The 23475-nt window shown below is 35.0% G+C and overlaps 1 protein-coding gene across 1 annotated transcript; it reads left to right on the forward strand.

Moving 5' to 3' along the window:
- The first annotated feature begins 75 nt into the window (after positions 1 to 75).
- Positions 76 to 23030, forward strand: SLC25A46 (solute carrier family 25 member 46). The gene is made up of 8 exons (NM_001266009.2): positions 76 to 425; positions 3212 to 3254; positions 4905 to 4962; positions 7437 to 7514; positions 9340 to 9440; positions 16630 to 16686; positions 17860 to 17917; positions 22366 to 23030. The coding sequence occupies exons 1-8, from the start codon at positions 143 to 145 to the stop codon at positions 22942 to 22944; spliced, it is 1257 nt and encodes a 418-aa protein (NP_001252938.1). The 5' UTR covers positions 76 to 142; the 3' UTR covers positions 22945 to 23030.
- The last annotated feature ends 445 nt before the right edge of the window (positions 23031 to 23475 follow it).

Consider the following 23475-nt stretch of genomic DNA (forward strand, 5'->3'; position numbering starts at 1 on the left):
CCGGGTTTCTAACGTGACTTCCGGTTGTCAGAATATCCCCCAGACGCGGCGGCTGCCTAGGGGAAACTGTGTGGTCTTAGGTCGCGGTGGCCCGGGTGGTGGTGGGCTCCGGGCGGGCTCGCGTCATCCTGCCCCCGCTGCAATGCATCCGCGGCGCCCGGACGGATTTGATGGCTTGGGCTACCGGGGCGGTGCCCGGGACGAGCAGGGCTTCGGCGGCGCTTTCCCTGCAAGGTCCTTCAGCACCGGGGCGGACCTGGGCCACTGGGTGACGACTCCCCCAGACATCCCCGGCAGCCGCAACCTGCACTGGGGCGAGAAGAGCCCCCCCTACGGCGTGCCCACCACCTCCACCCCGTACGAAGGCCCCACGGAAGAACCCTTTTCCACTGGCGGCGGCGGCGGTGTGCAGGGGCAGAGCAGTGGTGAGAAGCACGGGGACCGACGCAGGGATGGTGGGTTAGTGGGGCGGCGGCTTGAGGCCTGCAGACCCCGGAAGCGGCGCAGAGGGTCCCGCCTCCTGCTCCTTTTCATCCTATCGGGCGCCACACCCTTTGCCCTCCTTCGTCCTCTGCCCCTGAAGCCGGCCTTCTCCCTCTTCCTCACGCAAACGAATTCTCCTGGATCAATTCCAAAAAAGACATCTGCCTTAGCTATGGGGTACATAGTAGGAATTTTTAGAGGTTTTGGTGTCCCAACTGATGGCCAGAGTTAAAAAGGAGTTTGGATTATTTACTGTTACCTGATTAACTTTGGCAGCTGTATTTTCTCGATTTAATTAATTAATGAATGTGTTTACTCGTAGTTTTGTGTTCTGAAGAGAGAAGCCTTTCAGCATAAGCAAATTTGGGTTCAAACTTGGTTGTGCCACTCGTAATCTGAACAACTTAACCTCTGTGAGCCCTCAGTTTTCTCATCTTTAAGATGTGTAGAAGAATCCAGTATGGGATACATAGGCAAAAAAAAAAAAAGTTTCCTTCCTTTTCCTTTTTAAACACAGGAGTTTTATCTGCTTTTCAGATCCCCAGTCTAGAAAGTTTCCTTCCTATAATTTTCCCTTCTGCTTTCTTTCTTCTGACCTAAAAACTACATATAAAAGTTAGAAACATGAATACAATTTCAAGATAGGACTTTGGAATCATGACATAATTATTCTCTATGGGATATCAGAAAAGCTGCAACACTGCATAATGTACATATTTTCAACATCCTTTTTTATTCATAAAGAATAATAGCTACTTCTTTCTATTCTGCAATTGTTAGAATAATAGATTAATGGTATTATTTAATATTAAATTTATTGTAGATATCGGCTTTATTCTCATTTCCTCGACTTTGACTTGGAAATAAAATAATATTTATTCAACTAGGAAGAATAGACTTTAACGAATGCCTAGTGAGTAAATGAGAATGTGAAGAAGGATAGATGACTTACCTAGCTAATTGTCATACAATTAGCTTTTTGACTCTTCGCTGTTTTTTGTTTTTTGCTTTTTTCCCGTTGTGTCGTACTAGTCCCAATACTAGTCCAGAAGAATACTGGAAAGGTTTTACAAGTTATAAATCAAATAATTCAAAAATGCATATACCGTTGCTACACAGTTATCTTCTTAGGCAGTAAAGTTTATGTTTTTATCTTTTCATAAGTTATGCTTTGATGGTTACAATGAGGAAGAGTTCCTTGACACAACCAGGGGTTAATTTTGCAGCCGTAAGAGGTGTGTGAATGTTAATTTTGCAACAAACTTAGACACCAAAGAGATTTACACAGTAAACAATAGTAAATCTTCCTAACACCTTCCAGAAAATGTTAGTAGCATTTTCTGTTACTGTTTGGGGATGATCTATACATATAAAAAGAGTAAGGTTGGGCGCGGTGGCTCACACCTGTAATCCCAGCACTTTGGGAGGCCTAGGAGGGCGGATCCCGAGGTCAGGATATCAAGACCATCCTGGCTAACATGGTGAAACCATAAATTAGCCAGATGTGGTGGCGGGCGTCTGTAGTCCCAGCTACTCGGGAGGCTGCGGCAGGAGAATGGCCTGAACCCAGGAGGCGGAGCTTGCAGTGAGCTGAGATCCCACCACTGCATTCCAGCCTGGGCGACAGAGCGAGACTCCGTCTCAAAACAAAACAAAAGGGTAAAATCTAAGGAAAAAGTGCCTTAGGTAGGTAAAAGAAGCTTTCTATTTAGCTTGTACATTTTTCTAGGGTGAACCGCGTAGTTTCCCAGGAACATGCTTAGGTGGCCTTGTTCTGATTGAAAGGGAATAGTGAGGGCAATTGCTTCATTTGAAAGAGAAGAAAGAATTGTAATTTGTGAATATTGTATTATAGTTAGAATTTAATGTCTGGTTCCCTGGGGTTGTAATAGTTCACCACTATGACTTTGAGTTTAGTCAGGAAGAAAGCTTTTCTCTTCTGACATATGCATAGGAATGTTTCCAGCTGTGAACTTTTCCAGTAACACAACAGACATACCATCTGTAGTAGCACATACATATCCAGTAACCTACTCCGATTAATTAAACAGCTAGCCTCAAACTATTTAAAACTTGAAGAGATGGGGAAGAAGAGAACTGTATTTACCGATTTTGGTTATCCCTAAGTACCCTTTCAAATTAATAATTTAGAGGTGCTTTACTTGCAGTTATTGGTTTAATAAAGTGCTCTCCATCAGTAACAGTGAATAACTAGTTTTTACAGCATAGAAGGTAAAGTCGTAGGTAAAATATCAGCTGCGGCCAACCATAGAAAATTTTTTATTTGATTGGAATCAGAAGCTGAAAACTGCTAGCCCTTAGGTTCTGTCTGCATATTTGTTTCATTAGGCCCAGACAGTGTTTTAACAATTTCTGAAATAGTTGTCCAGGACTTCAAAATTGGAAGCTTTTCTATAAAATGAGAATATCTTTTTTTGAAAAAAATTACAGCTTCAAAACCCTGGGCCCACACTCTCATGTGGCAACAATGAATTGGAGTTAAAGAGTAATTGTGCTTTAAAGGCTGTACACCTTGCAATTTGCCACAAACCCCAGCAGAGTCCTTCATTCATTTAAATTATTTCCCTGGCCCCATCAGAATTTGACTTTGAAGTTTAAATGAACAGCAGGTTAATAAAATAAATGTTTAAAAATTGTTTTTAGACTAAACCTAAATATTGGTTATCAGTAATCTTATTTTTTTCTTTTTTTTTTTTTTTTACTTTAGAACAGCTGAATAGATTTGCTGGATTTGGTATTGGACTTGCAAGGTAATGTTTTATCTAAAGACGTTTAAAGCTTTTATTTATTTAATTTAGAGTTTTTCTTTAATTTATAATATTAAATGATTATTATTGCTTCCTTTAGGTTGTTTCTTTGAAGCAGCAGCTTAAATTTGGAATAATATTTTGCAGAAAAAAAAACATGATCATTATTTAAAACATATAATTTGATAGTTTTTCCAGTAAGGATAGACTAGTCATCCAATTTTATAAACACAAAGTAATTTTGTAATGAGTATTGTAATTGTTTTCATGGGTCTGTCCAAAGAATAAAATGAAGTGTAATCTTATCTCTCACCCATCAAAAAAAGTAATTTAGAATGGGGTTCATGAAGATCAAATGACTCTGCTGACAGGAACTTTGTTCATAGGACATTTTCTGAAAGAAATAAAAATTACATGGCATTTAATGATGCCATGTAATTGACATGGCATTTCCCACGTCAAACATATAGAGATCTAGTTTAATTTTATACTGTAGATATTAATATTATGTATTGTTTCCCTTACTTACCTGTTTGCAGATCTGGTTTTCATTCTTTTCATGGGTCTATCCAAAGAATAAAATGAAATGTAATCTGTCTCTCTCCCATCAAAAAAGTAATTGTGCATGGAGGCTTCTCTCTAAACATTCTAATGCTTATAAGATATTTAGCAGCATAGCATCTAGATTGTGTTCATAATCAGCGTTTGGTGATAGCATTACTTTATTTTTTTTTTTTAATATCTAACGATCATTTTAAGAAAAGCCTTTAGTCTTGATTATTGTGATCCTTAGTGAAAACCATTTTCAAAAATATTGGAATTGCACAAAGCTTACATTTCATGCCATAATGATCACTATCATTTTAAACATTTTAACCAAGAAAAATACCTTATTTGCATTATTGAACCCGAGGGTGTTAATGTCAATATAAATAAAATCTGTGTTTTCCATTCTGCTGGAGTTGTTTTTTGCTTCAATATTTATACTTAAAGCTTTGATTCATTTGATAGACTATTATTACATATAAATATGTGTGTACGTGTATTTATATGTCACTCTGAGACCTGAAATCCACAGCTGTAATTGTTTTGTGGGGCACATTCTCAAATCAGAAATTTGATACATAAATATTAGTCAATTAACATGGTCATTAAGAATCTTATAATTTAAGGTTTATACTTAAATTTATACTTAAACCTTATAATTGAAGTGCATCAAAACCAACATTTTTAGAATGGGGTTCATGAAGATCAAATGGCTCTGCTGATAGGCATGTTGTTCATTGGATATTTTCTGAACGAAATAATTTGCAGCATTAAATGCCATTTAACTGATGTGTCATTTCCCACATTAAACAAACAGAGATCTAGTTTCATCTTACACTACAGACATTACTATTATGTATTATGTATTGTTTCCCTTATTTACTAGTATGCAGATCTGGTTTTCATTCATTTCATATTGAATTTTGTTATGGGTAGAATCATTTGCAAACATTTCTAGACATTTTTAAAGATCTGTTTAATTTTTTTAAGAATGGAAAACAAAGTAATGCATGATTCTTCAGGCAAGAATAATTTCAGAAAGATACATGTTGTAAATTTAATTTGTCTCTATGTAGACATACATATATATAAATTATTTTTATATAGTCTCTTTACAGAAAATGTATTGGCACATCCTTGCATTGTTCTACGCCGCCAATGTCAGGTAAATGTCATTTCTTTGATCTTTTGAAGCAATACTTCTGACCCTAATATGAAGGGCAGAACTTACATAAATGACATGAAACCAGGTAATTGTTACTTCATGTGAAATGTTCCGAACTTTTTGGTCTCAAAACCTCTTTAAAGTCTTAAAAAAATATTGAGGATCCTAAATAACTTTGGTTTATTTTGGTCATATCTGCTGATATTTACCATTTCAGAAATTAAAATTGGGAAAATTTCAATGTATCTATATAATTCATTAAAATAATACATCTATTAGTAAGATAATATATTTTTATGAAAGTATTTTGCATTTTTGCAAATATTTTTAACACCTGACATAATAGGAGAGAGCCAGTTTCTCTCATATGCTTCTGCAGTCAATCTGTTGCATCACGTGGTTTTTGAAAGAAGCAAGGAAGTTTAGTCTTGTACACATGTGTAGTTGAAAGCAGGAGAGGAGTATATTATATTCTTTTGAGATAATTGTGGGTATTCTTTGCAATTGCACCAAAACTCACTGTGTGGTAGTTTCTTAAAGGTTATTTGCAATGTGAAATCAGAAATCATTTTAGTGAACTCTTTACACTTTGTTACATTAAAAAATCTATTTAATTATACTGCATCTTGAATAGATATTTTTACTTATGCATGATTCTGTATAATTGTGCATAAGTTATTTGAAAAATATTGACCAAATGAGTTATATATATCTTCCTGATGTTAAGACATTTGATTATAAAATATCAAAAAATCATCTTCATTAAAAATACTACTGATCTCACTAGAAAAGTCTTTAAGTATTGTCGGCTCTTGACGATGGATATAGATTTTCCAAAATTCTGAGTTTTACTTGAAAATTCAAACTTATCATTGACAATAAATACTGTTAGTTATTTTTGTTTTAATCAACAATCTCACTTTGTTTATTTTTTAAAATATGTCTGTCCTAAGGGTGAATAGGTATAGTCTGTCAATGAGTTTTTCTAAGTAAAAATGATGTTCCGTGAAAAAAGTGGCTAGTTCAGCTTGCAATTCTATCATACAAGTGCTTTCCTCATGACAGCAATCTTACTTCCTTATGTAACACACAAAATATTAATTAGAAAGAGGATGTGTACTCAAAGGTCAAGGATTCATAAAATTAACATTTTGTTACTTCATCATCAAGGATATCCCTATATGAAGGTTGCTTTTTTCTCCCTATGGGTAAATGAGGTGAAAAATACTGTAAGTACGAAAATACAGTTTGATGGTGCTGCCTCAATTTGTGCTAATGAGCTGGGAGTTTTACCTACCATTGCTTTTGTACCATTAGTGAACATAGCAAGACAGTGAAAAAAGCAAATGATATCTTAGTAATCATTAGGAAAATAATTTTGAACTTGTCAAGCCACTGAAAGGGTAATGGGACTCTCAGGAGTCAGTGGACCCCACTTGCAAACTCTGTTATAACCCACTTTTTGTTTGTTTGTTTGAGACAGAGTCTCGCTTTGTTGCCCAGGTAGGAGTGCAGTGGCGCGATCTCAGCTCACTGCAACCTCCGCCTCCCGGGTTCACGCCATTCTCCTGCCTCAGCCTCCCAAGTAGCTGGAACTACAGGCGCCCGCCACCACGCCCAGCTAATTTTTTCTATTTTTTTAGGAGAGACGGGGTTTCACCGTGTTAGCCAGGATGGTCTCGATCTCCTGACCCCATGATCCGCCTGCCTCAGCCTCCCAAAGTGCTGGGGTTACAGGCGTGAGCCACCGTGCCCGGCCTGTTATAACCCACTTTCTTTGTAAAGTAATGCTTCCTATGTTTGTTTGCTGTTAGAGTTCAAAACAGTATAAATCATTATAAATTAATCTGTTCATGCTTAGCACTGAAAAGTGTGTATACAGAAATACCATTAAAATAGCATTGACTGTGTGTGCCACAGAACAGTGTATTTCCGATATATATTTACATTGTAGTAATATTAACATGGAGATCCAATGGACACGTTATATATAAGTAACAAATACATTATTTTTAAATGTTTTATGAAATAATACCATTAGAATGTAATACATTCTAATATTTTATTATTTCACATAATAAATATTGTTTTGACACTCCCCCAATTGATTTCATATACCAGTCAGTTACCACGTATAGTTTGAAAAATGCTTGCCTAAAATGAACATGAGTTGGGAGATGTAATTCAATTCTTTAAGGCAATACAAATATCAAATAAGACCCTCTTTATTATATAGTCTACAGTACTGTGTGTATTATGCATTGGTCTTCAGATTGTATTTATATAACCGTACATACTGTACTTTTAATAGGTTATTTAAAGCACTTTTAAGAGTAATTTTGCTCATGTGTAATTTATGTTGACTTTGGAATTAACTTTTGTTTATACTGCAATTCTACCATATATCTTTCATGGCTCTGTTATTTCCTGACAAAACATTAACAGAAAAAAATCATGAAATATCTTTTTTACAGGTTAATTACCATGCCCAGCATTACCACCTCACTCCATTTACAGTCATCAATATTATGTACAGTTTCAACAAAACTCAGGTGAGAATTTTGTCTATGGATTCTATTAAAGGTTTATATAAGTGTCATTTGGGCTTAGTAATCATTAAAGCAATAATAATTACTTTCAATTTGGTCAATAAAACATCTTAACTGTTGTAGTAAAACTAAAGTAGCACAACAATATGTTTTTGAATCTTTCAAAATTTAATTTAGCAAAAGTACAAATTAATTCATTTAGCAAAACCACAAAGAGCTGTGTTAAGATGATGTCTCTGCTATCAAGAGGCTCCTATTTATTCATGGAGACAAGATCTTAAACAGAAGATTGTGCCGCAGTAAGATAAAGGTAATACTAGAAGTACAGAATGCTGTCAGAATACAAAAGAGAAGTATTTTATCAAAACTGGGCTTGGGCTCAGTGTATGCCTGGGAAAAACTTTGGGAAAAGAAAGGCCCGAATTGTGTGCTTCTTGTTGAGAAGGCTAACTTTTCATGATGAAGATAGAGAAAAGGTTTTTAAAGTAATGTGTGAAGGCCGAAGACAAAGAGAGATCATAATGTTTGAGAATGGATTTAATAGAGTACAATGGGAGCTTGAAGTGGGGGTTGAAGAGTAACAGAAAGATGAAAAAGTAGCCAGAGAAGTAAGCAGGATCCAGATTCTAAAGCACCTTCTAAGAACTGCACGCTAGATCTTAAAAGCTACAGGAGTACTGTTGAAGGTGTTTTAGCCATGACCAAAGTATCTCGAAGAGCTTTGGATTGTTTGGCAATATCTATCAAAATTTAAAATGTATGTGTTCTTTGACTTACTAATTTCACTTCCAGGAACTTGTCCCACATAGATGTGCACATATATATGCAAAAATATGTATACAAGGATGTCCTATGACATTGCATATAATAGACTGGAAATGATTAAATGTCCATCACTAGGGTACCAGTGAAATAATTATGGTATATTATGGTGAAACACCTTGTAACCTTTAAAAATAAGAGGGTAGCTCTGTGTATACTAATGTAGAATGATCTCCAGGATATTTTTTATGTTTCAAGATAACACCACCTGTTAAAAATACACAAAACAAACAGATTTCTATAACACACACAGAGATATACTTGTATATGCATGGATTATCTCGAGGATAAATTGTGAAACTGCTGCTGAGGACTGGGATGAAAAGGAGACAGACTTTCAACTGATACCCTATTGCTTCTTTTTAATGCTATCATGTATATCTATTAATAACATAGATAAATAATAGGGGTATTACTGATAGTATTATGCAAAGGGGCAAAACGAGAGACAGTAAAACTTGTAGTCAAATTGATATAAAGTAATAGTGTTAAGTATGGAGAAGAGCATGGATTTGTAAGATACTAAGGGAGTAGAATTTGTAGAACCTGGGGACTGATTAGATAGGAACAGTGAGAGAAAAATGTTTTCTAGATATATTATTTGGACACAAGGGTGATGAAGCTGCTATCTAGGGAAATAGGAAATACAGCAGAGAAGGAAAGAATTGGTGTGGTATGAGTGAGTATGATTGGGTTAAGTTGTGGATATGTAAGTTTCAAGTTACCTTGTGTCATCCACAGGACAGGACTAGTGGGGAGTTGAATATATAGATGTTAGGGACAAATTAGTTAATCATTAGGGCTTTTAATTAATAGGAATGTTCTTCTCGGCCTAAATATAACCTTAAAATGATATAAAATTAATTTAATTATAGTTCTCTACTAATATTTCTATTAGAATAATGTTTTATTGGAAAATATCTACACAATATCAAGTTTTATTAAGATCTTTTCTGTTTCAGATGTAGGTATTAACAGAAATAACCATGAATTTTGTTCATTTTAGGGACCTAGAGCCCTGTGGAAAGGAATGGGAAGTACATTTATTGTCCAGGGAGTCACACTTGGAGCAGAAGGCATAATTAGTGAATTTACACCTTTGCCAAGGTACCTTTTTTAGCATTTCTTCAGTGTTAGTTTCATGTTGTGATTCGTTTTTAGATTCAGGTGGTACATGTGCAGGCTTGTTACATGGGTATATTGTGTGATGCTGAAGTTTGGACTTCTAATGACCTTCTCATCCAACAGTTCCCAATTGTGTAAACATCATACCCAATAGGTAGTTTTCAACCCTTGTCCCCATCCCTCCCCTATTATATTGTTTTAAAAGTAAGTAAAAAATGTCTTGAATCTGAAAACTTGTCTGACGTAACTAAAAGAAGAAACAATAAAATTAATTATATCTTATTAAATTAGTATGTGATAAAGAAAATGTGTCTTGGCTTAGTATTATTGAGATGTATCTTTCAGCTTCTACTGCTATGTGCCAGCAACTGCCAGCTGAGGAACAAATGTGGGTATGTGAGCAATTCCCGCTCTTTAAGTATTCAGTTTAGTGAAGGAGACACATGTAAGCAAGAAGAGGTAACATGTCCAATGTCATGGGGTTGGACAGTCTAGATAATAAAAAGAAGTGTCTTATGCTCGGAATATTGGGTATGTATGAAATGGAATATGAGGAAAAGAAGCTGAGGTGCTACATTACAATACAATTGTGCCTTTGTAAGTTTATTCTCTGTGGGGTTGGAATATGTTTCTTTTTTTCAATATATAGATGTTCTGATCAAGATATATTCAAATGGCAGTGTAAAATAAATGGAATAGTATAGACAGATTTATGGAGATCTATTGTAATAATCTAGGCGAGACTGAGAAGGTTCTGAACTGTGGAGCAGAACAGAAAGGGATGAGCTGGCTAGATATTTCTGAAGTATAATTGATGGTCATTGTGTTAGCTTGGTAATTGGAGATAGGAGACAATGAGTTGTCAGTAGTGACTGAGATTTCTAGATTGGAAAATGTTAACCAAGATGGAGAATTCAAAAAGAAGAAAAAGTTGGAGTAGGGAAGAAGATAAAGAATTTATCTTTCAATAAATGAAGTTGGAGATTCTTGCAAGACATCGAGGGAGGGGAACATGTCTAATATTTGGTTGGAACCATGGATCAGAGTTAAAAAAAAAAAAAAATTGAAGCAGAGGCAGAGCTTTGGGTATTGTGGCATAAAAGTAGCAGTTGAAGCTTGGGATAGATGAAATCACCTAAGGAGAAAGTGTAGATTAAATGAATAAAATGGACCAAGGACAGAATCCTAGGCGTACATGTGTGCCGTGTGTGTGTTGGGCGGGGGTGGAGGGGTAGTTGGGGGAGATAATGAGAGACATTAGAGAGGTCCTCAGAACAAATTGGAAATAGCATAAGATGTAGGACAATCATGTTCTTGAAACCAAAAATGGGAGAATTAGAATTGTAGATACATTTGAGAGAGAGGTAGAGAAATTAGGGAAATTTGCTTTCAGGTGTCTCTTTTCTCTGTGAAGCAGGATACAGGGTTATTTGGTGAAAAAATGAAGCACTGGCGTTGTAGTAGAAAAGCATGAGAGGAATGATACACATTTGGGACAATCACAATGATGGGTAACAAAGGAATCTTACAAAGAGTATATGAAAGGAATGTTAATAGGTAATATTGGAAATTAGAAATTTTTAAGGTGCTATTTGGCATTACTCTGTGATTTTCTATATCAGCACTATATTTTTGTATATCATCCTATTGATAATATTAAAGGCTTTGGAATGGTTTGAAAATCCAAATTTATTGTCTGGCAGGGTGGATTTTTTGGATTGTTAAAGAAGTAAGATAGTTGAAGGCATAGCTACTAGAGTAACACATATGCCCAATGTTGGGATTTAGTCCTTATAGGGAAGGAAATGAAAGCAAGAGAAAATGATATTAAGCTTTTTTCCAATGTGATTTCTTTTGAAGGACCTCATAGTCCTGAAGTTCCTTAAATAAAGCTTTGCTAAAAGGTTTGAAACAAAACAAAGATTAGAAAGGTCAGCAACATTTGGGTAGCTCAGTTTCTTGTTTTATTCTTTAAAAATCTGTATTTCTTTGTTTGGCTAACTATTCACTTTATTGCTTTTATATCACTAGATAAGATCTCAAGTTAGTACTTATAGTCAAATATTCTTGAAATTATCTAACAAACAGTTCTATAAAAAATTAACAAAAATGCAGGAAATTCCATTTGGTAGCGTGAAAAAAATTCAATGCAGTTGTTCCTCATATCTCTGGGGGATTGATTCCAGCACCCCCAGTGGATACTAAAATCCAGAGATGCTGGAAGTCCCTTTTATAAAATGGTGTTGTATTTGCATACAACCTCTGCACAACCTCCTGTATACTTTAAATCATTTCTTGATTCCCTATAATACCAAATACAATGTAAATGCTATGTAAATAGTTGTTGTGTATTGTTTAGGGAATAATGACAAGAAAAAAAAAACTCGGTACACATTCAGTACAGATGCAACTATCTCTTTTATAAATAAATACTTTAAATCCACAGTTGCCCAAATCCATGTATGTGGAACCCATGGGTATGGAGGGTTGACTATATTTGCAACCGGAACACTATTGGTTCAGGTCCTGGCTATTTCACTTTTTATTTCTGGGACCTTAGGCAAGTAATGTTGCCTCTGTAAAGCAGAGATTGAGGAATAACATTAATTTCAGGTTACAGGGAAGACAAAAATAGGAATGGGAAGGCATAGGACTTTATAAAATTTTATCATCTAACTTTCTTAGTAGACAGACATGTCAACTGAGTGGGAATATATTTTCATCATTTTGAATCTTTCTAAAGAAGACAAAATAGTAACCTCTATTGCATTTTTCTACTTGGATAATTTTGGTGATAAGCCCCAATCATTAATTCATTCATTTACTTAGCTAACATTTCCTGAGTACTTACTATGTGCCAGGTTCTAAGCTAAAAACCGGTTTACAATGAGGAAAGGAAACAAAAGGTAACTGTTGCCAGGAAGCTCAGAATCTAATAAAAGTACATTCACTAAGAACAATAATTCCATTAATGAATAATTGCAAATTGAAATTTGTTTTCTGAAAGAAAAGAATATAGTTCCATGAAAGTATTAAAGGGCTAGAAAGTGTCCCTAGTAACATGACACTTAAAGTAGATCAGAGTGGTAATTAGGAGGTACATACCAATTTGTATAAAAATGCTGTTGCAGTGGGGAGCATAGAGAATTCAGGTGTAACTGAGAGAAGGCTCAACATGGCTGGAGCTCTGGCCAGGGGTAAGGTACAGAGCAGGTGGGAGCCAGAACATGTGTGGCCCTGCAGGCCATTATAAGAATATTGAAGAGGTTCAGTAAGGTCAGTGACATCAGGTTTGTTTTCAAAGGGTCATTGTAACTGTAGATGAAAAGGTTGCATGAGGACTGAAGTGAATAAAAGGAGACATCTTAGTATTCTATTACAATAATAAAGGTGAGAAATGATAGTGGCTAAGATCAGCGTGGTATCTTTTGAGATAGAGGTAAGTGGATAGTTTTGAAATATACTTAGGTCAAATTGAGGGAATTTGGTGATGCTTTAGGAATGGTAGATGAGAGAGAAGGCAGTATCAAGGATGACTTCTTGTATTGGGCTTGTGTAATTAGTTGTCAAATGAAGCTGTTTTTTGAAGTATAGTGTGAATATCTTTTAAAAAATTATTTATTCTTCTTTGGGCAGATTTGACCTTTCCTATTAATGGGAAGAAGGCAGAGTTGTGGCAAACAAGGTCACTAAACATTAAAAGCAGTTCACAGAAGCTACTACATAAGGAGGATGAGCTGTGAGGTCTCCTAGCCTGGGGTTTTTTAATTGCATAACAATTACTAGGTAGAACAGGGGAGATAGTATAGATATGCCAACATTTAGTTTTTTTACAAAGTTTATGATCAAATCAGAGAGAAAAACAGCAGATCTCTAGTGTTCATTAAATCAGCAAATTTATAATTTCTCAGTAGTATTACTTTTTAACAAATTATTTATTACCCAGGATCATCATGTGTGATCTCTTTATCTACTGCTAAACCCTTCCCAATCCTCTCCCCCAGGTGGAGTGAGTTAAACCATGTGTCATTCTACCCCACAGTACCCTTTACTTAATTTACATGTGGCTTTTTTCATACTGTTAACGTGAGGTAGGAGTTCCTGTAACCAAGGCCACCTGTGTGGTTCAGTCTCTCACAAAACCCATTTGGTTGAACTCCAACTTAGTTTTGACTCATCACACATTTGTGGTTATACCATTGTAAACATCTTGTAGTCTTTCTCCAACAGTTCCCTCTGAATTTGCTTATTTTAAACACATGTTATTTTAAACACAATGAAATCTTCCTCAAATTCAGTAGATTTCCTTTCTGATTAACAGTTCCTGAGTAGGGAACACTGAAAGAGTTTAAGTAGAAAAGAAAGATTTTAAGTTAGACTTTAGGACAAGTGCATTTTCAGTGCTTTTATCATATCCACATGGAGTAGGCCCATGATATGGGGCTGGCATATAATGAATTCTTAACTGAAGGTAAATTAATTTTGGAGATTTTGTAGTTCTAACCCTAGAGACGAGGGTCCCTAGGGAAGAAGGATACCCTATGGTGGAAGAAGAGGGCCTGAACCTTAGGAACTCCAACAAGGTTTGGCTGGGTTAAGAAAGGTGATCCTGAAAAGGAGTTAGGAGAGACCAGAAGAAGGCAGGATAAAAACCAACAGAGAATGGGCTAGTGGAGTACAGGGGCAAAGAGTGCTTCAAGGAGAGAAGAACACGAGGCTCTGATGGCTGCTGAAATGTCAGATAAGGTAGAGACTTAAAAACGTCCATCAGATTTAATGACATGGAGATTACTGGAGACTTTGGCAAGAGCTGTTTTTGTTCAAAACCAATCTGAAGTGGGTTCAGAGGTGAATGGGAAAGTATGGACATGGAAACAGCAAGTTTAGAACGTTGGCTCTGACTAGGATTGATGAAGAGAAGTAACTGGAAGATGAGGGGTTTAGGGTAGGTTGGGGAAGTGTTTTTTTTAGGTTTTGTTTTTTTTTTAATGAGGATAGCTATTTGACCATTTGAAAATTAAAGACTGCTAAATTAGAGTTATTTTAGAATTTTATTGCTTTTTGTGTTGATTATGCATAGGAGTATGTATTTTGATCTGTTAAATGAAAAACTAGACTGTTTTGAGAAAAGCAAGGTACTCGAATAAATTTTATTGATTTTTTTTTTTTGCATATTAGCGAGGGCATCTTTTGCTTGAAAATAGTTCATTTAGATATATTTATATGTTTAGTATTTGATAATGAATTATACAAAGGTTTAATGACAAGATTTTACATTTACCCTCAACTGACGCTTTTAAGTATGCTTACTTAAATTTCTAGAGCTGTAATAGTAAATTTTACCCATTTTATAAAGTAGTAGAGAACATACAAGGAAGAGTCCCAAAAACATTTTTTAAATACTTGGTTTTAAATCTCCTTTTCTTTTATCTTAATGATCTTAATAATTAGCAGTAGTCATCAAAGGGGAGGTAATTCAGAATTGACAGTTGTATTTAAAGGGGAGGCTATCCAGTCCTTAATGTTTACGACAATTTTATACTTAAAATTGATGTCATCATAAACTCTGGTAATACTTTCTGAGGCCATGAGTATTAGTTGTGCCAAGATGATTTACAAAGCATGTAACATATTTTGTTTTATAATCATAAAGTAACTTTCCATAAGATGGGAGGCCTAATCTATTTTTTATATTTTTCGACTTAATCATTGAATAATATGATTTCAGCTACATTGTGTTGTTCAGGCCAAATAAATATGCTAATAGTAATTTAATCAGAGTTTGGCCCAGAAGGTGCTCTAAGGTCTTAGAAATCAGGGGTAGTTGTTCTATTGTCTGAAAGTCTCTGATGTACGTACTCCTTTATATGCTGTTGTTTTTCAAATTCAGTCATTTGAAATAGAAAACATTTTTCTAGAGTCCTGTTGTAGCCATGATGGAATGAGTACCAATTCCATCAGAGGAACTGGTGGTAGCAAGTCTTATCTTTATTTTGCACTTCCCTGGTTTTTTTTTTTTCTCTTTTTCTTTTCATTTTTCTCCTATCTCCACTGCCTTTTTATTTTTTTCTTCTTAGTTACATTTTTCTTTTTTTTCTTTTTCTTTTTTTTTTTTACTCTCTGTAATCTTGACTCTTTTGGACTTTTCTCGTGATAGAACTTACTCCCTTTTTTCCCCTTTGGTTCTATTTCATTTCAGCTTGCCTCCCTCCCTCCCTCCCTTCCTTCTTTCTTTCTTTTTTTTTTTCTTTCTTCCTTTTTTTTTCTTTCTTTTCTTGTTTTCCAAAAGTAACCAAACTAGCAGACAGAATGCACACAATCCTAGACCTTGGTTCCAGACCTGGCATTTTGCCTGTTTCCTTTGAACATTTCCCTGTGATCTTTTTGACCCTGATTTTTCTCATCAGTAAGACAAGTGTGACAGTATCTCCTCTGCTTATCTTACAAGATTCTTCTTTGTATCAAATAAGATGAGAGGCAGTACAGGCAGAGAGTACAGAGGTGTAGAACACAGTTCCACAGTAACATGTTACTTGGGTTTGGGTAAGTTATTAATCCCCTCTGATCCTATCTCCTCATCTATGAAATGGAGAAAATAGGGTTATTATGAAGATTAGAAATAGTTCATGCAAAGCACTTTGCATAGTAATGGCATTTAGTAGGTGCTCACAAAGATATTAGAATATAATGGTCACAAAATTATGTACTTGTACTAAGTAAAGATCCTTCGGAAATTAGGTACTACATAAATGTAATGTGTCAGCCTGCATTAGAGTTACTTAATTAAAAAAAAAAAAATCCCATTCTTATATACTTTGTAAAGCCTTTTAAAATCCTGTTCTTTGTTTCCATATCTATTCTCTTTCTTTTAACCTATCATCTTAATTTTCTTCACTTTCTCATGTTTACTTTCATAATCAGTTGTGCCTCTTGCTTATCTGCCAGTCCCTTCTATCAGCACATACGAAAACACCTTGTATTTTTTTTTCTCTTAAACCATCACAGTTGTTTACCCTGTGTTCCAGAAAAGAAAATGTTCACCATTAGAATATATTTCTCCTACAGATTAAAAAAAAAGTAGAAGTTGATTACTGTTTTGAAAATTGCACTAATTCCAGATGTTTTAAGTAACATGGCTTTTGTTTTATTTAAGTTTATTTTTATGTTTTAGGGAGGTTTTACATAAATGGAGTCCTAAACAAATAGGAGAACACCTTCTACTGAAATCGTAAGTATCAAAAAATGGCTTTTTTTTTTGGACATTTTCACTAATTTTATAGTATTAGAACTGGAAACAAATCTTATAAATAACTGTAGAGAAGGAAATTAGAGCAGTGAAATGTTTGTGGGACTAGAACTTCAAAGGACAAGTAACAGAGTTTAGGAATAAATCTTGAAATATATATTATCTTTAGAATAAATCTTACCAATTTGAAAGGCTGGAATCACAGACTAATTTTGTGTGTGTATTCTTAGGAAGTTAGCATGGGTCTTCAATATATTTAACCCGGATTTTCAAGGAAAGTATAACTATTTTATTGTTAATCAGAGATACAAATGTATTTGTATGGTGATGAGCAAACCCAAAAAATGTTAGTGACATTGAAATGTAGTCCTAAAGGCACTTAGTGATTTTACAACGGTAACCATTTTTGTAGATTAGAATTTTATTCTTCACTTTTTAATTTTTTTTTGAAGATTGTGAATTGGAAAGCCCCCAGCTTGCTGGCTCCCTCAATGGGACATTCCAGCACATTATTACTTAGTGATGTTCCATTCACCTTGAAAACCACTACTTGCCAGGACCTGGCCCATAAGGGTTAGGTAAGTCCCACCTTGATATTATTTTGAATAACTATATTTTGCAGGCTTGCAAAGTTGTAATATTACTCTGTCTAAATATTGGTGATAGAAAACAACTTTGCAAAGCTGTATAATGTTGTTTTTTTAATAATAAAAGGGGACTTCACTCACCATTGAAGACTGGCCTAACTCTGCTGGATGGGAAATCTGGGAATTGATATAAGAGGATAGTAACAGAAAAGTTTACTTGCTCAAATATCATTAAAAAGGCAAACTATGGAATGGATCCCTCATCCTAAATTTTAAGTTTTAGATTTATAGGCTGCATTAGCTATGTGTAGGTAGATGTCCAATCTATTTTCATTGCAGGCTGTCCTTGTTTTGTCATTTGATTTTTTCATTTCTGTTGAATAAAGCATCCTATGTTACAGGTTTCTGAAGTTAGAATTTTTAGGCTATAGGTATTAATAGTTGAAAACATTAAAAAGATTATTCTAGCTTGACTATAAATTATGTTGGCATATTAAAGCAGATATTTAAAAAATGCGTATAAGCACCTTGTTTCAATATACTGATAAATTTGTTTTAATTTCTATAGCCTAACTTATGTGGTGGCAATGCCTTTTTATTCAGCAAGTCTGATTGAAACAGTGCAGGTGAGCTTTTTTTTTTACTGTCATTCTTTTTATTTAAGAATAGTTTTTGGACTATTCAGTATATTGTATATATCTAATATTTCAGCAGAAAATTTTAAGACTATGTCTTAAAATGTTTATTTTATAAATATCACAGTTATATCACACATTGCTTGTCTGTATATTTCCATTGCCATCTTAAGTCACACTGCTAGTTTTAATTACTTTTGTCCTTTCCGTAGGCAACTATACTCTCCATTTAGACATCTCAGAACACAGCCTATAACTTGCTCTGAAAACAAAGAATCTATAAACTTTTTAAGGCCCTTACATACAACCCAGATGGTTATGGCTTATCATTGGACAGTAAATTAAAAATTACCTGAGAATAAACATGTTGGATAATCATCCAAACACGAAGCAGGTTGTCCCCACAGGTAGTTTACTGACAGGATTCTTTTTAAATATGCCTTTAAGTAACATTTGATACTATTGGGTGGGGTAAATACTACAAAGCTGAAGCAATTTTCTGCCAGCACTTTAAATTCTGTTTGCTTGTGTTACTATTCCTAACCACATGGTGGCGCTTCAAGTACATTTAATTAAATGTCTTACCCTTCTTCCTACACTTAAAACTGTAAGATGAAGGTAGTTTTTACTTCACCTGTATACAAAATCCCACTATTTTTACACATGTCTTCTATTTCCACATCAGATCCTCTAGCATATTCTTTTCTCTAGTATATGTGAGTGCCCTCTCTGTAGAAACTCCCACTGGATCAGCCTTTGCTCTTCTAATTATTCTTCTCTGCCTTGTATCTTTTCTGGCTGTATCATTCATCTTTGATTTATTATTTATTGTTATTATTATTATTATTATTATTATTATTATCATTTCTGTTAGAACTAACTTCAGTTAACTGAAGTTAATGTCTTACGACCCAAATAATACTTTCCCTCCTTCCCCTTGCATTTGGCATTGTGTTAAATAAATGATACAATTTTTGTATGGTGCTATAGAATTTACAGAGTTGTCACTTGTATGAGATAGCTTCATTTTAAAGATAAGGGAAAAATGTCAGGAAAGTAATTATTTAAGGAAAAACAACTAAGCAGAATGATTTATTGGGGAAAACAACTTTTAGCTTGAGACAGACCCATTATCACATTTCTCTGCTTAAATTAGACCTGGGACTTTAGACAGATTTCTTACCTTTATAATTTTCTTATCCATAAATTGTGAATAGTATTTTAATAACTGAGGTGTAACATTGAATGAGTTATTTATGTAAGTGCCCGGCTCACTATGTGATAGTGTTTGTTCTGTGTATGTTTTTTTTTTTTAACCCAGTATTTACCTCTTGTTTCCTGCTTCAAGTTCCACCTGCTAATGCCTTTTGATTTCTTTTGTCTGCTTTTCTAGAACTCTTTTTTCTTGAGATTTCTCTCTCTTGAACATCTTTTTTCAATAACCCCTTTGCCATCTCTTCTGTTATATCTTAAAGCTCAATCCTTGACCCTCTGTTTTTTTATCCTATACTCATTATTCTGGAAGAGCTAATTTATTCACAGGAATCACTTTAGTTCTAATCTTATGTGAGTTAAATCTTCAGACTCAACTTATAAAAATAATCTCATCTGTCCCTCTAAAAATTAACTTCCTTTAGAACCTCTTCTCCCTGGCAATATATTAATGATACTATTGTTATCTTCACACTAAAGACTCAAAACTTTAGTTTTTGTTTTAGGAAAGATTTTATTTTACATTTCTTTCATCCTTCATAATTACCCAGTCATCATGAACTTTGTAGTGATCTATTTCTTCATTAAGAATCCTTGAGGCCTAGGTGGGTGGATCATGAGGTCAGGAGTTCGAGACCAGCCTGGCCAACAAAGTGAAATCCCATCTCTACTAAAAATACAAAAATTAGCCGGGCATGGTGGCAGGCGCCTGTTGTCCCAGCTATTTGGGAGGCTGAGGTGGAAGAATAGCTTGAACCCGGGAGGCAGAGGTTTCAGTGAGCTGAAATCACGCCACTGTACTCCAGCCTGGGCGACAGAGTGAGACTCTGTCTTTTCAAAAAAAAAAAGAAAAAAAAAAAAGTCCTTGTACTAGTCCCTGCATTTTAAAAGTCAATTCTGTGTACTCATACAAGATTGTTTTTAAGTTGCAATGCTTATATATCCTTTTACTGATTAGGGATTCATATTGACTCATATTCCCTAAAATAAACTTCAGACTTATTATAATTTTAAATAAAGGTTTTAATTACATCACTTTACCTTTCAGATTATCTTCCTTAACTGCTAAACTTAAAAAAAAAAATTATCAAATATTTATTGAGTACTTGCCTGTATCATGTACTGTGATAGACCCTGGGGATGCAACAGCAAACAAAAACAAATTGCTCTGCTCTCATAGCACTTATATTCTTATGGGGAAAGTAGACATAAACAACTAAATATAAGGTATATTTCATGGTGATTAACTGCTAAAGAGAGCAAAAATAAAGAAAGGAAGGCAAATAGGATGTGTAATGGTGGGGAGGGCAGTTAATTTTTTTTTAAGAAGATAAGTAAAGGCCTCACTGAGAAGGTGACATTTGTGTAAAGATCAACATGGATATTTGTGAGAATATTCTAAGGGAAGGCAAGTGCAAACACCCTTACATGGGACTGTGTCATGTGTGTTGTGTCATACATGCTTGAGAAGTAGGAAGGATGCCGATATGGTTGGTGCTAACTAAGCACAAAATAAGCAAATGTTGAGTTTTATTTAGAGGGAAAGCAAGTGCAAAAACTGTTAGGTGGGACTGTGTCATGTGTGTTGTATCTTGCATGCTTGAGACGTAGAAAGGAAGCTGTTATGGTTGGTGCTAACTAAGCACGGGGAGAATACAGGAGATGAGGCCTGAGTGGTAAGAGAGGACCAGATTATATAGGACATGGTAAATCATTATAATAACTGGGCTTTTGTTTGGGAAGGAGGGAAAGTCTTTGATAGGTTTGAGCAGAACGGTGGTGTGATCTGACTTACATCTTTATTAGGATCTCTTTGACTGTTGTATTAAAAATAAACCAGCGGGAAGGAGGTCAGGGTCAGAAGTAGGAAGATGGATTAGAAGGCTAGGCAAGCTCATTGTAGTCTCATAGTTTTAAATATCATCTATTTACTAAAGACACCCACATTTATAATACAATGCTTTTCCACTTACAATGGGATTACATCCCAATAAACCTGTCATAAATTTGAAAACATAAGTTGAGATATCGTCGAAACCATCTGTAGGTCCATTGTGTACCTTTTTCCTGTAATTTCTATTTTGAACTCCATTTGGAGTTAATTGACTTAACATTTCTGAACTCTTGATCTTCACCAGATTGCTACTCTGGCAGTTTTTCAACTCAATAAAAGGCAATGCTATTCCCCCTATTTCCTCTGTACAACCACCTTGGGGTTATCCTTGACCCTTCTCTTGCATACCCCAAATGCAATTCACCAGTAATTCCCATAGACTTTGATTTTAGGACAAAAGCACAATTGAACCACTTTACTTCTGTTGCCACCTTCTAGTCCAAGCCACCATCATCCCTTTACTGGATGATTCCAGTAACTTTTGAACTGGCTTTTCAACTGATCTTGTCCTCCTTTGCACAACAGCCAGTATTCTTTTAAAATATAAATTATGTCATGTCCATCTTCTGCTTAAAATCAACCCATTATTTCCCATCTGACTAGAAGCCAAAGTCTACAGAGCAGTCTATAAGGCATGATATAGCCCCTGGCTACCTTATGAATTTCATCTGCTACTCTTCTGCAGTCATTGCTGCAGCCAAAGTGCCTTTTAGCAAGTTCTTTTCTATCTGTCTATACCTCGGTAATCCATATCAAACTTTCTTATTCATATCCCCAAAATTCTACAAAAGCAGACATTGCAGGTGATAATGAGACTAACATTTATTGAGTGACTCCTAAGTGCCAAGCCTTTTTTCATTTAATATTCACAACAACCCTGTGCATGAAAAGTAGATAATGGTCATTTCCATTTTTGTAGAATGGGAAACTCTGCTTAGGAGAAGTTAAGTAATTTGACAATAGTTGCATAGTCAGTAAGTAATGGAGGCAGGATTTAAACATGTTTAAGAACTATAAGCACCATAGTGTCTCCTTAAGCATTACATAGTTATTGCCTTTTCACAAGTTCTAAGAAGTTTCTTGAGATGTATCCACCTACATATCTCCCTAGTCTCCCTACCCCAATAAGATTAACTCCGAACTTCACTGATAGCAGTTTTATGAGATTTTATTTGAAAAAAAATCTGATGCCTAGATAACAGTTAAAGTCTGCAAATCATGGATGTTTCCCTCTTCCGTCACTATGTTAGGATTTAAAAGGAACCTAGAAAGAGTCCTTTTTCTGTGGCAAAATAAGCAAATGTTAAGTTTTACTTATTCATTTTTATTTCAGAGTGAGATAATTCGAGATAATACTGGCATTTTGGAATGTGTTAAAGAAGGAATTGGAAGAGTGATAGGCATGGGAGTGCCTCACAGCAAACGACTTCTTCCGCTTCTTTCCTTGATCTTCCCTACGGTGCTTCATGGAGTTCTTCATTACATCATCAGCTCAGTTATTCAGAAATTTGTCCTACTAATTCTAAAGAGAAAGACTTACAATAGCCACCTAGCTGAGAGCACTAGCCCTGTGCAGAGTATGTTGGATGCTTATTTTCCAGAACTTATTGCTAACTTTGCTGCCAGTCTTTGTTCTGACGTTATACTTTACCCATTGGAAACAGTTTTGCACCGCCTTCACATTCAAGGAACACGCACAATAATTGACAATACAGACCTTGGCTATGAAGTGCTTCCAATTAATACACAGTATGAGGGAATGAGAGACTGTATCAATACCATAAGGCAGGAGGAAGGAGTGTTTGGTTTTTATAAAGGGTTTGGTGCTGTTATAATACAGTACACACTGCATGCAGCTGTTTTACAGATTACCAAAATTATTTACTCTACACTTCTTCAAAATAACATTTGAGATTTAGGTTCCCTCACTGAGTAGTCTGGAAGATATAATCTGGATAATTTGCTATAAAGTTATGAGAGATAAAAGTGAAATACTGGGGAAGAAAATGGATTGGAAAGTAAAATTGGTACAAAAGCCCATGCTGATTATCTTGACTTTGTTTTTTAAGGCATAGGTACATATTTTGGATCAAAACTCTTCCAAATCTGAAAACTCAATAAAAATAACACTTATTAAATTCTAGTTAGTGTAGCACTCATGGTGAAGTAAACATGATCCTAGGCAGAAGCAAAATTTTATTACAAAATCTAAAAACTTTATAGAGTTGAATCTATTTCATCTGACTTAAATATTCATTAAATGTTTATTTTACCTTCTAGATTGATGTTGGTATAGTATCCTTAATACAGTGTAGTGTGTTAATGTCCTTAATACAATCGGGAGATTTTTACCTTTAAGCAAATAAATGACATCATTATTGAAAAAGACTTAAGGGATGATTAGATTTGGCAATCTGTAAGCAGGAGTAAAAAGGTTTTAAAT

The sequence above is a fragment of the Macaca mulatta genome, chromosome 6, assembly GCF_049350105.2.
Source record: "Macaca mulatta isolate MMU2019108-1 chromosome 6, T2T-MMU8v2.0, whole genome shotgun sequence".
Taxonomy (NCBI): Eukaryota; Metazoa; Chordata; class Mammalia; order Primates; family Cercopithecidae; genus Macaca; species Macaca mulatta.